The sequence below is a fragment of the Heteronotia binoei genome, chromosome 17 (genome assembly GCF_032191835.1).
Source record: "Heteronotia binoei isolate CCM8104 ecotype False Entrance Well chromosome 17, APGP_CSIRO_Hbin_v1, whole genome shotgun sequence".
Lineage (NCBI taxonomy): Eukaryota > Metazoa > Chordata > Lepidosauria > Squamata > Gekkonidae > Heteronotia > Heteronotia binoei.
Window position 1 is genome coordinate 40,543,651 of NC_083239.1, and position 16,607 is coordinate 40,560,257.

Here is a 16,607-nt window from a genome sequence, read left to right on the forward strand (position 1 = left end):
GCTCTATCCATTCCATCTCCAACCAGATGAAGAATGGGCTTTTTTTGTGCTGCGGGATATTCTCAGCAGGAGCCCCGTGGCGCAGAGTGCTAAAGCTGCAGCACTGCAGTCTGCTCATGACCTGAGTTTGATCCCAGAGGAAGCTGGGGTCAGGTAGCCAGCTCAAGGTTGACTCAGCCTTCCATCCTTTTAAGATCGGTAGAATGAGTCCCCAGCTTGCTGGGGAGAAAGCGTAGATGACTGGGGAAGGCAATGGCAAACCACCCCCTTAAAAATCTGCCATGAAAATGTCATGATGCGACGTCACCCCAGAGTCGGAAACAACTGGTGCTTGCACAGGGGACTACCTTTATTATTTTCAGCATGGAAAGGCAAACCCGAGGAAGCCGTGCAGATAATATGCAATAACAAAACAACAGCAACTCGCGGCTGGAAATTATAGGCAATATTCAATAAATTATACAAATATATACACAATATCTGTCAATGTTGTACAAAAGCGATTTCAAATATGTGCTGATTAGCACATCTACCATGGCTGCAATGGAATTTATGGAGCTTTGAATGGCTGTCTTTTTCGGTCTTCACTCATAGCGGGACTTTGTCGAGTCAGGGATTTCAACACACCAAGCAGTTGTACTAATCAGCACAGTTTGGTGTGTTGAGAGCCAGTTTGGTGTAGTGGTTAAATGTGCAGACTCTTATCCGGGAGAACCAGGTTTGATTCCCCGCTCCTCCACTTGCACCTGCTGGAATGGCCTTGGGTCAGCCATAGCTCTGGCAGAGGTTGTCCTTGAAAGGGCAGCTGCTATGAGAGCCCTCTCAGCCCCACCCACCTCACAGGGTGTCTGTTGTGGGGGGAGAAGATATAGGAGATTGTAAGTCACTCTGAGTCTCTGATTCAGAGAGAAGGGCGCGGTATGAATCTGCAACCTTCTTCATCGTCTTCGTCTTCTTCTATTTGATATTGACATATATTGTCTGTTTATATGTATAATTTCTTGAATATTGCCAATCAGGCCTTTTTTTTGAGCAGGAACGCACAGGAACACAGTTCCAGTTGGCTTGGCATCAGGGGCTTGACCTAATATGCAAATGAGTTCCTGCTGGGCCTTTTTTAAATAAAGAAGCCCTGTTACCAATAATTTCCAGCCGTGAATCGTTGTTGTTTTGTTGTATTACTTGACAGTGTCCTGTTCCTTTAAGGAGAATTGGAACTGTCAGGGGTTGAGTCATCCTTGACTACAGGTGGTACATTTTCATCAGGTGTGAGCCACTTAACCAATTTGGAATAGGATTGGCTAAGGCCACTAGAAATGCAGTAGCCAGCTACCCGTTCAGTGTGGGATAGGGAAGGAGGATACCAGAGTGGCATACGGTTGGATGGATAGTGGACTGTGTATTGACTATTCTCTTGGACTCTGTATTTGTACCTCTGCCTGGATCTACTTGTGTGTAAGTGTATGACTATTGGCCTGCCTATTGACTCTGATACCTTCCTGAACCCAATACAGCTTGTTAACCTGCTGTCTGTGTCGAGTGTCTTCCTTTGGGCTGCAACTGAGACTGGTCTGACCAGTGGGAACTACTTCTACAACTCTGTCATTACTTTCAGCATGCAGTTTGGGTTTGGGGCAGCTGATGGCTGAGTGAGTGAGCTGAGGACTACCTCCAACACCCCCTTGTACCTTACGGCTCTGTTGAGGCATTTTGGTGCTGGTGGTAGATTCAGAATGGCAGTAGGATTTTTTTTTTTTGGGGGGGGGTGCAGAATCTGCTAATTGAATCAGATAGCTGCCCTCCTGCTTCCTTCTAGTAATGTTTTCACCTGGGGAAGCCCATTTTGTCCCAGCACGCCAACACAGCCTGAGATAGGATGCAGTGAGAACCATGTGCTCACTTCACTCACCCACAACGTCCAGAACTGGGTCATTGAACAGTGGCAAGCTGACCTTCAGGAAGAACAACAGCTCAGCTTTCTGTCAGACGTGTAACTTGCTGAACCTGATATGTAGAATAGAATTACTTGACATGACTAACGCCATGATGTGCCTTACTGTAACCTCTGCTTCACTAACCCTGAGAAATGTAGCAAATGCCTTTCCCAAAGCACAATGTAATCCCAAGGAGTGAATATCACACCCGGTTGAGAAAGCCATCTGCAGCTTTGAAGTTACCATCTCCAAGGTCCCTCTTTCCTGGGAGGGAAAGATAAGACCCTGGGAAGTCCAGGCTGTCTCTGGGGGTGTGAAACGGGCTGTATTGTTTCCTACTTTCGAATTCTAGAAAAGGCTAGCTGCAGCCTTGGCTCAGTATCAAACTCAATCTGCCTCTTTGCTGACTGTTCGTTCTCAATAAATGGATTAATTGTTTAACCACTATGATCCGCCTTTACTTGAAGTTCCACGTTTTGACATTTTCCAGGGGAGCAGGGGTGAGGGATGTGGACTGACCATGTCACCTACATAGGAGAAAATGGGCTCACTCTGCATACTCATTGGCAGGGCTTTGTTTTGGTAGCAGGAACTCCTTTGCGTATTAGGCCATGCACCCCTGATTATTTATTATTATTTATTTATTCGATGTAGCCAATCTTTCAAGAGCTTACAGGGCACTTAGTACAGGGCCTACTGGAAGCTCCAGGAGGATTGGCTACATCAGGGGTGTGTGGCCTAATATGCAAAGGAGTTCCTGCTACAGAAAAAGCCCTGCTCATTGAAGAGTACAAGAGGAGCTTCTGGGCCACAGCAGAGACATCTGGCCAGACCACTTCCTTCATGGCCCAGTAGTGTAGCAGATTGGTGGTCTGCAACTCGCAGGGCTTGGGAAGGTACTTTTGCAGCTACTGTATCCTGTCTTGTACACCTCTGGCTCCCAGAAAGGCTGAGTGTCAGATTCTCTGGTTCCCTATGCCCGGATCTTTGTGTTTAGAAGATTTCACTAGGTTTGCCATGCCAGCAGTAGCTACTGTAAGCTTGTGCATGTGCCAATTCATATAGCAACACGATTACACACAGAGCCTGCTTGTAGTTTCCGAAGTATATACATGACCTCCTTATTAAAATAATTCCATTTCAGATGGAAAAAGCCCAGCAGGAGCTCATTGGCATATTAGGCCACACCCCCTGACATCACCATTGTTTTGCACAGGACTTTATTTACAGAAAAAGCCCAGCAGGAACTCAGTTACGTATTAGGCCACACCTCCTGATGCCAAACAAGCCGGAACTGTGTTCCTGTGCATTCCTGCTTAAAAAAAAAAAGCCTTGGAAATGTGAAGACATTCTACTCTGGCTATCCAGCTAAGGTCATGAAGGCAGGTGAGCATCCCGTTTCCATGCTTCTAAGATGGAGACAGTTGCATGTGTGTGTGAGAGAAGGGGTGGTAGCTTGAAAGGAAGGAAGGACCTTTTCCTTGAGAGATATCTAAATATCAAAGGACAGTGGTCGAGCAGAAGACAGGAAGGGCATCCTGTACTTTCCTATCTATCTCTCTGACTCTCCTGTATGACCCCTCTGAACTCTTAGGCTAAGGGACAGCAACAAGCAGTGTTCCCTCTAAGCTGAGTTAGTGTGAGCCTGCAGTTTTTTTAGCCTCTAGCTCACACATTTTTGCCTTAGATCAGGAAAAAATGATCCCAGAGCAAACAAATGGATGCAGTAGCTCACAACTTGAATGCCAATAGCTCACAACCTAAATGCCAGTAGCTCACAAAGTAGAGTTTTTGCTCACAAGACTCCTCAGCTTAGAGGGAACATTGGCATCGAGGTGACCATCTTTGCAGAAGTCAGCTGGATCATGGAAATGGCTGGGTCTAGGGGTTGCGTGTCAGATAGGAGCAACTATGTGTAGTTGCTTAAGGACCCCACAGTCTGAGACACAGTTAACTGTTCACCCTGGTTGAGATGGCTGTTCTTCCACACTACCTGGATCTCAGATCCAGGAGGTCCGGGCTGTCATCTGCCCCCTGAAATGTGCAGCACAAAAAAATGGGACTCCCACCGTGGATGTAGCATGAAGAAAGAAGTGCTAAGAAAAAAGCCGTCAAGGCCATCTAATCACTATATATTAATGTCCGTTCTGAAAAATGTGTCGTCTTTAAGGTTTGTGAGAGCTCACACAATTATACTTCAGACTCTTTACAAACTATTTCAAATGCTGGCGGCCACGGCTGCAGAAAAACAGTGGCTGCTCGCAGATGCCAACCAAATGCTCACAAATGGCATAGGAGAAGTTCCAGTGAGTGCTGATGTCACAGACCAGGCAGCGCTCTGGAACGCCCGTCAGCACCTGCTTCTCACACAGCATATGGGCAGCCTTTGTGCTGCATGCGAGGTGACCCGTGAAATGCAGGCATTTCTGGAGAAGATGCCAGGAATCACCAGCCCTGGATTCTTTGCAGAACCCAGACCTAAGGCATTCTTAACCACAAGGTGGAGAAGGTGAGCCATGCCATAAATATGCCTGAAGCCCGGTGCCTGCATCACTGCCCTAGGGTTGCCAAGTCCAATTCAAGAAATACCTGGAGACTTTGGGGGTGGATCCAGGAGACTTTGGGGGGTGGAGCCAGGAGCAAGGTTGTGACAAACTCCAAAGGGAGTTCTGGCCATCACATATAAGAGGGACTATACACCTTAGTGTGGAGGAGAGCCAGTTTGGTGTAGTGGTTAAGTGTGCGGCCTCTTATCTGGGAGAACTGGGTTTGATTCCCCACTCCTCCACTTGCACCTGCTGAGATGGCCTTGGGTCAGCCATAGCTCTGGTAGAGGTTGTCCTTGAAAGGGCAGCTGCTGTGAGAGCCCTCTCCAGCCCCACCCACCTCACAGGGTGTCTGTTGTGGGGGAGGAAGGTAAAGGAGATTGTGAGCCGCTCTGAGACTCTTCGGAGTGGAGGGCGGGATATAAATCCAATATCTTCTTCTTCTTCTTTTCAGTGCCTTCCCTCCATTGGAAATAATGAAGGATAGGGGCACCTTCTTTGGGGGCTCATAGAATTGGACCCCGTGGCCCAATCTTTTTTAAAACTTGGAGGGTCTTTTGAAGAGAGGCACTGGATGCTATGCTGAAAATGTGGTGCCTTTATCTCAAAAAACAGCTCCCACAGAGCCTCAGATACCTGCGGGTCAATTCTCCATTATCAGTCCCCATAGGGAATAATGGTGTGCCCAGCAGACATTTAACTCCCCCCCTTGCTTTCTGATGACTCTGCAGTGGCGGGAGGGCCTCCAAACCAGGGGATCCCCTGCTCCCACCTGAGGATTGGCAACCCAACACTGCCCTAATGTTTGCATTGTCATTAGTCGCCATGAGACCCATGGAGATGTCCTTGTCTACCCCCTGCTAACTGTTTCTCAGTGGTGACAGAGGTGCTGTTCTGCTGTGTGTACCTTGTTGAGAACCTTAGTGTGGGGAAGAGCCTCTTGGTAGCCAGCCTGACAGCCCTCAACCTATCTAATGCTAGTCTCCTCACCCCCACCCAGAACACTGTTGGGTTGCCGCCTCTGTGAAAAGTTAATATGATACACTTGAGGAGAAGTCCAGATGTTGGGTGTGAAGCGCATGGTTCTCCCATGAGTGTGTTAACAACTGTGCCTTCACAAAAGTCTCTGGCAGCTCTGTTTTCAATGTGTTCCTTTGGCAGTAGTCTTTTTTGGCACCTTTTTTTTTTAAAGGCTGTAAGTGTAAGTAAAAAAGGCACTCAATTGCCTATGATCAGCCACATCAGTGTAGACATGCTTAAATGCCCAATAGGTAGGTCCACCAGATTGCCAGTTTTCATTGGGACAGAAAGTTTTCCTTAGGGGAACTCCTCCCCTTCTTTATCCCCATGATTCTAGGAAGTGCTCATGTGCTCAAGCAACTGGTTAGGTTTTACAGAAGGAGGAGGAGGAGAAGGAGGAGAAGAAGAAGAAGAAGGAGAAGAAGTGGTGGCGGCTTAGGGCAGCTTGGGATGGCTTGGGCGTTTCACACTGCCAAGGTGCCTTGCATCCACCCTGCTTCTTCCAGATGCAGATAGGGCAACTGGCTTTCAGCTCAGAATTTACTACCACTTCAGAAGTGGTAGCTTTTTGAGCTGGCCTGTGGAGGCCAGAGGATGGGGTGAGTGTAGGGTTGCCAAGTCCAATTTCAGAAATATCTGGGGACTTTGGGGGTGGAGCCAGGAGACACTGGGGGGGAGGGGGGAACGGCGCCAAGGAGCATGGCGAGCTGCCCCATCTCGGAGCGGGCGGCCGCTGCGCTGCTGCCGCCTCTTCTCTGCTCACTGTAGCTGCTCCTCCGAGATGGGCTCAGGCTGAGCCCATCTCGGAGGAGCAGCTAAAATGAAGCCGAGAAGAGGTGGCAGCAGCGCAGCGCCATCGCCCGCTCCGCCTCTGAGGTGAAATCAGAAGGAACCAGATTCACGGCTCGCCACGCCCCGGGCCTGCCTCCCCCCTCCCCTTCTCTGATTTTACCTCAGAGGCGGAGCGGGCGATGGCGCTGCGCTGCTGCTGCCTCTTCTCGGCTTCATCTTAGCTGCTCCGAGATGGGCTCAGCGTGAGCCTATCTCGGAGGACCAGCTACGGTGAGCGGAGAAGAGGCGGCAGCCGTGCAGCGGCGTCGCCCGCTCCGAGATGGGGCGGCTCGCCGCGCTCCTTGGTGCCATTTCCTCCCTCCCCCCGCTTCCGTTTTTTTGGGGAGTGGGGGAAGAGGCTGGAAATCCTGGGGTCCCCCGCCAGGGCAGGAGGGTTGGGAAGCCTAGGTGAGTGCGGGATGGGGATGGGCGGAAGATGTTTCTGCGTGCAGGGATTTTTTCAGTTGATTTCAGAGCCGTCTCTGAGTTGGCCTAAAATGCCAGTCTGTAATCACCCAAATAGTCCCCATTAAGGCTGAGCGTTCGGGGGCCATCATTCCCTAGCTGGAACGACACTCCATGCCAAGTGACAGAACACTGTGGGCAGAGAAAATGGAACTTTAAAATGGCCAGTGTCCTAGGTATTTCTTGGAAGAGAGAAGAGTCCTTGGATCTCCTCACCTTGTGAGGTGAGTTTCTCAGAATGCCCTAAGACAGACCCACAGGGACATTGATCTCTATGGTATATAGTAAAGGGAATGGCCAAATATGAGCACAACAGCTCAGCCCTTGAGGGCCGCACCAAGATTAAACGGCTGAGCTTGAATACAAGAGGGTTGTGGCTCCAAATTCCCAGTACGGGAGCAGCAGGTTCACCGGTACTTTCTATGAGCACCTGGACAGGATCCTTGGAGGCGATGCTGAAGTTTGGCCCAGGAGGACCACCAGCAATAACAAAGTGTGGACTGTACCTGCCAATGTGGAAGAGAATGTTGCCCCCTTTCAGGAGTCAGAGGGTCTGTTGAGCTCTGAGATGGAGTGTGTCCAAGAGGAGGAAGAGGCAGGCATGTGTCGTATGTTTTCCCAAGATCCCTCAACCCCCAAATCCCTATAATCCCCACAATGCCCCATCCATAACCCCCACCATGGCTACCATGAACCTCAAATTCTTATATTGTGTGGAGAATTTTGGGCCGCTGGTGTTATAAGGGTGGCATTGCCAAAATTATTGGGGTACCATTGCTGAACTTAGGTTCAAAAAGGTCCTGTGAGGCCCTTTTTGTGATGGTGGCCGGTGGCCGGCCCTCTAACCTGAGTTAGTGTGAGCTAGCTCACAGGTTTTTTTAGCCTCCAGCTCACACATTTTTGTCTTAGCTCAAGAAAAACGGCCCCAGAGCAAACTTATTTATGCAAAAAGCTTATAACTTTAATGCCAGGAGCTCACAAAGTAGAATTTCTGCTCACAAGACTCCACAGCTTAGCTCTCCAAACAGACAGCTTAACCCAAGTATTTGGTTTGGGGGGAGATGGTGGGCTCACCACATGCATGCCGCTATATTTATTTATTTGTTTGTTTGCTTATTTATTGGATTTATATCCTGCCCTCCCCACCGAAGCAGGCTCAGGGTGGCTCACAACAATCAAACTAAAACAATAAAACAATGGATAATCATTAGAGTCTAACAATTAAACCAAGTTAATAATAACAAATAGCTTAAAACAATTTGAAACAATTTTGGTGCTAGTATCATTAATTTCAGTATGTTCAGCAATGTTGGGTGTCCTCTTATACCATTATTCAGCTGAAAGCGAGTCGAAATAATGCTGTTTTACAGGCCTTGCGGAACTCAGCAAGGTCCCGCAAGGCCCTTACTTCTTCTGGAAGTTGGTTCCACCAGCAGGGGGCCACAATTGAGAAGGCTCTCTCTAGTAGACTTCAGCCTAGGGTTGCCAATCCCCAGGTGGGGGCAGGGGATCCCCCAGTTTGGAAGCCCTCCTCCTGCTTCAGGGTCATGTCATCAGAAAGCGGGTGAAAGGGAGGGAAATGTCTGCTGGGCACTCATTATTCCCTATGGAGACCGATTCCCATAGGGAATAACAGAGAATTGATCTGCAGGTATCTGGGGCTCTAAGGGGCTGTTTCTTTAGGTAGAGGCACCAAATTTGCAGCATAGCATCCAATGCCTCTCCTCAAAATACCGTCCAAGTTTAAAAAAGATTGGACCACAGCGTCCAATTCTATGAACCTCTGTCCTCTGTTATTTCCAATGGAGGGAAGGCATATAAAAGGTGTGTGGTCCCTTTAAATGTGATGGCCAGAGCTCCCTTTGGAGTTCAGTGATGTTTGTCATACCCTTGCTCCTGGCTCCACCCCCAATGTCTCCTGGCTCCACCCTCAAAGTCCCCAGATATTTCTTGGATTGGATTTGGCAACCCTACTTCAGCCTTGCCTTTCTCGGCCCGGGGATCGACAATAAATTCTGCATCCCGGATCTAAGTACCCTCTGGGGAACATGTGGGGAGAGATGGTCCCTAAGGTAGACAGGACCTTGGCCATGTAGGGCTATGAAGGTAATAACCAGCACCTTGTAGCGAATCCGGAATACTATTTGCTCTATTGCCTCTATCTGGTATACTATGGCTCTATTGTCCCTTGACGCTCTTCCATTGAAGGTGGTCACATTGTACATGTGTTCCCAAGCATCAGTCACACTGACGGTAGTGATATGCCTCACCTTCCACATGTGGAAGGTGTCCTCTCAAGAGAGCACAAACACCAATGGTTTCCCAAGAACCTTCACATTGCTGCTTGAACAGTCAGCTCTGGAAGGTGCATCATTTATTCATTTATTTTATTTACGTTATACTTATATCCCGCCCATTCTATACAGACTCAAGGCAGCTAACAGCATAAAACAGACAGTAAACAAAAGCAATATTAAAACGATAAAACAATCAGATAAATGGCAATGGTGCTACTTCAGGCGGATCATGTAGTATTTTCTTTCTCATGCGCACTGATCCTAGGCAGTTAGTGCTAAAGCGTGATAGATCTAGATGTGTTGGCAGCCCTCTCCCATTAGATGTTATATGCCATTCGGAAACAGTTGAGTCTTGCAGGCCCTCAGAACTGCGAGAAGTCCCGCAGGGCCCTGATGGCTTCTGGGAGGGTGTTCCAATGTATTGGGGCCACAACCGAGAAGGCTCTTGCTCTGGTGGAATTAAGCCTAGCCTAGCCAGTTTGGTGTAGTGGTTAAGTGTGCGGACTCTTATCTGGGAGAACCGGGTTTGATTCCCCACTCCTCCACTTGCACCTGCTGGAATGGCCTTGGGTCAGCCATAGCTCTGGCAGAGGTTGTCCTTGAAAGGGCAGCTGCTGTGAGAGCCCTCTCCAGCCCCACCCACCTCACAGGGTGTCTGTTGTGGGGGGAGGAAGGTAAAGGAGATTGTGAGCCGCTCTGAGACTCTTCGGAGTGGAGGGCGGGATATAAATCCAATATCTTCTTCTTCTTCTTTTAGCCCAGGGACAGCCAAAAGATTTTGAGAGCTTGATTGCAGTGCTCTCTGGGGAACATGTGGAGCAAGGCGGTCCCGCAGATAGGTATGACTGAGAATAGTTTTAGGAAAACCTGCAAAGGCTGCTGGGATGTGCATAGGGGCACTGCAGACTACTTACAGAGTGCCTTTTTAAAAACCATTGTTCTGAAGTACACCTGTTCCTTTCCCTTAGATGGGACCATCATTGATCAGAGACTGATGGGGGATTTGGAGCAAACGACAGTAGAGGAGGTGCAACGAACAGGTAGGCAACCAGTGTGCGACTAGTATAACTGTCGCAACAGCCTCAGGTTGGGACTCGAGATGGCGGCCACACCCCACCCCAGACCCGACCAGCCCAATGACGACAACCCCGGGACAGAGCCCCCCAACAATCCCTGAGTGACTGCTGTCAGTCCCTGCCACCTGCGCCACTGTCGAAGAGCCCCAGTCCGCCCCGCCGCAGGGGAGTGAAATGGTGACATAGCTGCAAGCCCTGCCCAGCCCCTGTCGAGTGAGGCTCTGCACATGCCGGGCCTGGCAAACTGCTGCCGTGGCTGAATGCTGGAGAGCCCAGAACCAAGCCACTGAAGAGGGGCACGGCGAGGAGGCCATTTAGAGGCCACATCCTGAGCCATGGTGGCTACTTCTGCTGTGCCAAGACCACACCCCCACAGAACCCAGGGCATGGGGACAGGAAAGGAAGGCTGCCCCTGGACATCCTTCTTTAAGAGGGGAGGCAGGGCTAAGGGGGGGAGGAGCTAAGAAAGGGAAACCAAAAACAGAACCCTGCCTCCACAGAGATCTACAGTGACAATAACATCACCTCATGTCTCCTAAGCCTTCTGCAGTTCTCTCCACACATGGAGCATTGTAGAAGTTTTCCATTACTTGGTCACTGCTGTGTGCATACCTAAACGGGCCTATGTACACATGCCATAACCTCCACGCTTTCCCCACAGGTTTGCCCCCAAGGACCATCCTTCAGATCACTGCCTGCTGCTTCTCCTTCGTGAGCCTCTTGCTGCTCATCGTTGCCCTGGTTTCAGACTACTGGACAGTGGATTCGGAGGGCACGCGCACAGGACTATGGCGAATATGTCATGCTGAAAAATGTATGTCATATGGGATGGAGGCACACGGTAAGGTGATATGCAAAGTCAGATCTTCCCTGTCCTGGGACAGGACAACTACAGACATGGTAAACCCAAGCAGTCATTCTGTCATTGGGATTAAATGTGTGTGTGTTGTGGGGTGGGGGTAGATTTCTGCAGTGATTCACATGAATACATGAAGCTGCCTTATACTGAAACAGACCCTTGATCCATCAAAGTCGACGCTGTCTACTCAAACTGGTTGCTCTCCTGGGTCTCAGGCTGAGGTCTTTCACACCACCTACTGCCTGGTCTCTTGTTAGCAGGAGATGCCAGGGATGGAACCTAGGACATTCTGCGTGCCGAGCAGATGCTCCGCCATTGAGCCATGGTCCCTCCCAATTCTTATTATCCTGTGACTGGAACACACTATAAAAAGCTATACAGCTTGCACTGTTTTTACATCTAGATTCCTGTTCATATTACACCATGCAATTGCCGACATACTATTCTGTACATTGCTAAAACACAACACACACACTCAAGAATGGGGATGTAATCATACACACCTACACATCAAATTTGCTTTTTTTTTTTGCTGTGTTTCATCAATGTACATATAACCCCTTGGCCCCTGCCTGTTTTGTTTCGTTGCAGCTCATGAACACGCCGCCCGAGCCTTCTTGTCGTTAGGGATGATTTTCGGCACCACTTCATTCTTTTGTCTTTGTGCCTCATTTTTCTACACCCACGCTACCTCCGTTTCCATACAGCGTTTTTCGTCAAAGGCCAGCTTTCTGGCAGGTATGTCGTTTAATTGGCTAGAAGTATTGGGATTCCCACAGTTCCGTTCATTGCACAGGTTTGCTACACCTTTTTATTTTAAATATTTATTTCATTTCTTATCAATTGAATGATTACTTCATTTATTCCCCACTTTCCCCCCCTTCAATTGGGACAGAACATGAGAAGGAGGGCAGGATGGATTGAATCAGTGCTTAGTTCTTGGGCCCCTTTCTTACATGCCCAGGGAATGCTTTTCACAAGGCCTTGAATTCAGCAGGAGCTCACAGGAGCAAAGCTCCTGATCCTTTCGGAGGGTTCCCCCTCCTCCTCCCCACCTACCTACCTTGTCTATTGAATAGTAGGTGCAGCTGCATAACAATCCCTGGGTGAGCTCCACCACCTCTTTCTACAAAATGACCCCTGCTTTTCACCACTTTCAGGTCAGGTAGTAATTTTTCTCCAGGCCAGTTTGGCCAGGGATCCTGATGTTGGTTTTTCTGCCATCTTTTGGGTAAAGAGTGTGACTGGGAGCATATATGGGAGGTATTTGTGAGTTTCCTGCATTGTGCAGGGGGTTGGACTAGATGATCTTGGAGGCCCTTTTCAAATCTATGATTCTATGATTCTAAAAGGGCTTTCTTTCTTTCTTTCTTTCTTTCTTTCTTTCTTTCTTTCTTTCTTTCTTTCTTTCTTTCTTTCTTTCTTTCTTTCTTTCTTTCTTTCTTTCTTTCTTTCTTTTTCTTTCTTTCTCTTTCTTTCTTTCTTTCTTTCTTTCTTTCTTTCTTTCTTTCTTTCTTTCTTTCTTTCTTTCTTTCTTTCTTTCTTTCTTTCTTTCTTCCTTCCTTCCTTCCTTCCTTCCTTCCTTCCTTCCTTCCTTCCTTCCTTCCTTCCTTCCTTCCTTCCTTCCTTCCTTCCTTCCTTCCTTCCTCTTTTCTGCATTTCCAGGTGTTTGCGCAATGTTGGCTATGTCCAAATTCACAATAATGTACAAACGTCAATTCTCACACCTTGAGTCATGGTTTGGATGGTCCCATAGTACTGGCTGGGCCTCGTTCCCGCTGTTTCTTATAACTGGTGAGTATATATTTGAATGATTAGAACTAATCATAATGTAATTTATCTTTTTTCAAGATTATCTTTAAAATGATTTGGAGTCATTCTGAAAGTGATAACATCAACACCCTGCAAATTCTGGCTCAAGATACCATTATGGCTCAGTAAGGAACCAAAGACAATAGTTTAAAAAAGAATAAAGATAAAGATAGACCCCCTGTGCAAGCATGGAGTCATTACTGACCCATGGGGTGACATCACATCACAACATTTTCTTGACAGACTTTTGTTATGGGGTGGTTTGCCATTGCCTTCCCCAGTCATCTACGCTTTACCCCCAGCAAGCTGGGTACTCATTTTACTGACCTCGGAAGGATGGAAGGCTGAGTCAACCTGGAGCCGGCTACCTGAACCAGCTTCCACCAGGATCAAACTCAGGATGTGAGCAGAGCTTGGACTGCAGTACTGCAGCTTTACCACTCTGCGCCACGGGGCTCCTAGCTAGAAAAAAAAGAAAAGAATAGACACTCCCTAAGATAAGTATAAGGACCCTGTGGTGCAGAGTGTTGATGCTGCAGTACTGCAGACCAAGCTCTGCTCACAATCTGAGTTCAATCCCCAGTGGTAGCTGGGTTTTCAGGTACCCGGCTCGAGGTTAACTCAGCCTTCCATCCTTCTGAGGTCAGTAAAATGAGTCCCCAGCTTGCTGGGGGGAAAGCATAGATGACTGGGGAAGGCCGTGGCAAACCACCCCGTAAAAAATCTGCCATGAACACATTGTGATGCGACATCACCCCAGAGTCAGAAATGACTGCTGCTTGCACAGGGGACTACCTTGACCCCTTAAAGATAAGCATATTGCGAGGGTAGGTAGGGTGCCAGGAAAAGAACTGTTATGAGAAGGAAAGGGCAGACAAAGATTTATCTGGGACTCAAGAGCTTCTTAGAGATGCTTTTCAGAAAGTGGAACAACAGAGGTGAGCAGGGATCCTCCAAGTATGAACTATGGACAGATTTATGCCAGGATGCTCATGTGTGTGCCATTTCAGGCTGTTGTGTTTGAGCTGGAAAGACTGTATGGATATTTAATGAATGTTTCAATTATCAGCGATGTTATAACTTTCAGTTACACTACTGGGCTTCCTTATACCTGCTCTTATACCTGCTCTAGTTTGGCTCTTTCATTACAAAAGGAGGCAAAGCCCTGGTATAAGTCTTGAACTATCAGCATGGAGGGACTTTGAGGATTGGCTGAGTAGTGAGAACCGTCAGTGGTTCTGGAGATGCCCCCTTCTACTTCCCCTTTATCGAGGTGGAATTCTAGCAGGTGCTCCTTTGCATATTAGGCCAAACACCCCTGATGTAGCCAATTGTCCAAGAGCTTACAAAAAAGAGCCTTGTAAGCTCTTGGAGGATTGGCTACATCAGGGGTGTGTGGCCTAATATGCAAAGGAGCTCCTGCTAGAATTCCACCTTTAACCTTTATGCTGAAGACATTTCTTTTCACTCCTGACAGGTGGGCTTGCTTTGAGATAGCCTCAGGTGCTAAACTGGTAGTGCTGAGCTTTGGGGATTGACTGAGAAGAGAAATCCACCAGTGGACTGGATGCTTCTGGTGATGTGCCGTCAGCCTACTTTGTCTTTTGCCCTGATAATTTTTCTTTTTTCCCTTGGCAGCTGGGCTCGCTTACAAGACAATCTCTAGTCCTACAGAAACATGAACGGTAACTTTGGGATGGTGTCTGGTTCTCAGCTGTTTGGGCAGAGTTCAGATCCAGGGAACTCAATCTGGAAGAAAAAAAAAGAAAGGCAACATCCCCACTTTCGAAGGAAAGGAAAATGATTTTCTCCCCTTTGAGTTGTTTGCTTTTGTGTGAAGAAATTACTTTTTAACATTCAGTACTGTTCTTTGCCCCTGTAGTCAGAATAAAGAGACTCACACAGGTGCGTTGATATAAATAAAGGGCAATCTGGAGATCCTGTGGGAATACAGTTGATTTGTATAGGGCTGCCAAGTCCAATTCAAGAAATATCTGGGGACTTTGGGGGTGGAGCCAGGAGACATTGGGGTGCAGCCAGGAGCAAGGGTGTGACAAGCATAATTGAACTCCAAGGGAGTTCTGGCCATCACATTTAAAGGGACAGCACACCTTTTCAAATGCCTTCCTTCCATAGAAAATAATGAAGGATAGGGGCACCCTCTTTTGGGGCTCATAGAATTGGACCCCCTGGTCCAATCCTTTTGGGACTTGGAAGGTATTTTGGGGAGAGGCACTAGATGCTAGGGTTGCCAAGTCCAATTAAAGAAAAATCTGGGGACTTTGGGGGTGGAGCCAGGAGACTTTGGGGGTGGAGCCAGGAGACATTGGGGGTGGAGCCAAGAACAAGGATGTGACAAGCATAATTGAACTCCAAGGGAGTTCTGGCCATCACATTTAAAGGGACAGCACACCTTTTAAAATCCCTTTCTTCCTTAGGAAATAATGAAGTATAGGGGCACCATCTTTTGGGGCTCATAGAATTGGACCCTCTGGTCCAATCGTTTTGAAACTTGGGGGGTATTTTGGGGAGAGGCACTAGATGTTATACTAAAAATTTGGTGCCTTTACCTCAAAAATAGCCCCCCCAGAGCCCCCAATACCAACGGATGAATTCCCTATTATTCCCTATGGGAATCGTTCTCCATAGGGAATAATAGAATGCCCAGTAGACATTTCCCTCCCCCCCACGCTTTCTAAAAGGGGGGAGGGCCTCCAAACCAGGGAATCCCCTGCCCCCTCCCTCCCTCTCTCTCTCTCACACACACACACACACTTACCAGATCTTCTTCGGGAGAACTCTTGCTGTGAAAGTGAAAGCAAAAGAAAGGGCGGGGCTGTTCTCCCAAGCCCTTCCTGCTCCCTGCCCAGCCTTAAAGGGGCAGACATTTTACAAACGGCTCAGGAGCTCTATAATGAAGCCTACAGGTATGTTCTCCCCCCCTCCACCCCCCCCCCCGCTTCCTTGAAGACCGGGAGATGAGGCTGCAAACCCAGGGGACTCCCGCCAGAGCGGGAGGGTTGGGAAGCCTACTAGATGCTATACTGAAAATTTGGCACCTCTACCTCAAAAAACAGCCCCCCCAGAGCCCCCGATACCCACAGATCAATTCCCCATCATTCCCTATGGGAATCGTTTGTGGAGGTGTATAATGGCTGTGTGGGTGGGGCTTCCCCCTCTGGCCAGCTGGCTGGGGGAGGGGGGAAGCCTGTAAAATCGGGGGATCCCCCGCTGGGACCTGGGGATTGGGAAGCCTAGATTTGTAGTTTCCAGAGATTGGTGCTACCAGATCGTTGCTTTTGAGGGTGGCCTCTGTGGCACTATATCCCCCCCAAAAAAGATTTTTATAGTCAAAAATGAACGGCTTACAAAGATTACTAAAACATTAAAAATGATACATCAGGAAATACATAGGACCTATACACACGCATTTGGAACATAAAAACCACCAGAGGTTACAAATTAAATAAAAGAACAGGGCTTTTTTTGGTAGCAGGAACTCATTTGCATATTAGGCCACACACCCCTGATGTAGCCAATCCTCCAAGAGCTTACAGGGCTCTTAGTACAGGGCCTACTGTAAACTCCAGGAGGATTGGCTAGGCTACATCAGGGTTGTGTGGCTTAATAGGCAAAGGAGTTCCTGCTACAAAAAAGCCCGACACGTTACATTTTCATTTGCTGGCCCAGGGATATTGAGCCAAGTCCCACGGGACCTGGTTCTTGCTTGGGAGTACATTCCACCAATCTGAAGCTACCACTGAAAA

The 16,607-nt window shown here is 48.2% G+C and overlaps 1 protein-coding gene across 1 annotated transcript; it reads left to right on the forward strand.

The window, feature by feature from the left end:
- Positions 1-10,067: 10,067 nt before the first annotated feature.
- On the forward strand, positions 10,068-14,776 carry LOC132586079 (peripheral myelin protein 22-like). Its single transcript, XM_060258022.1, has 5 exons — positions 10,068-10,133; positions 10,831-11,010; positions 11,620-11,766; positions 12,694-12,822; positions 14,479-14,776. The coding sequence occupies exons 1-5, from the start codon at positions 10,088-10,090 to the stop codon at positions 14,520-14,522; spliced, it is 546 nt and encodes a 181-aa protein (XP_060114005.1). The 5' UTR covers positions 10,068-10,087; the 3' UTR covers positions 14,523-14,776.
- The last annotated feature ends 1,831 nt before the right edge of the window (positions 14,777-16,607 follow it).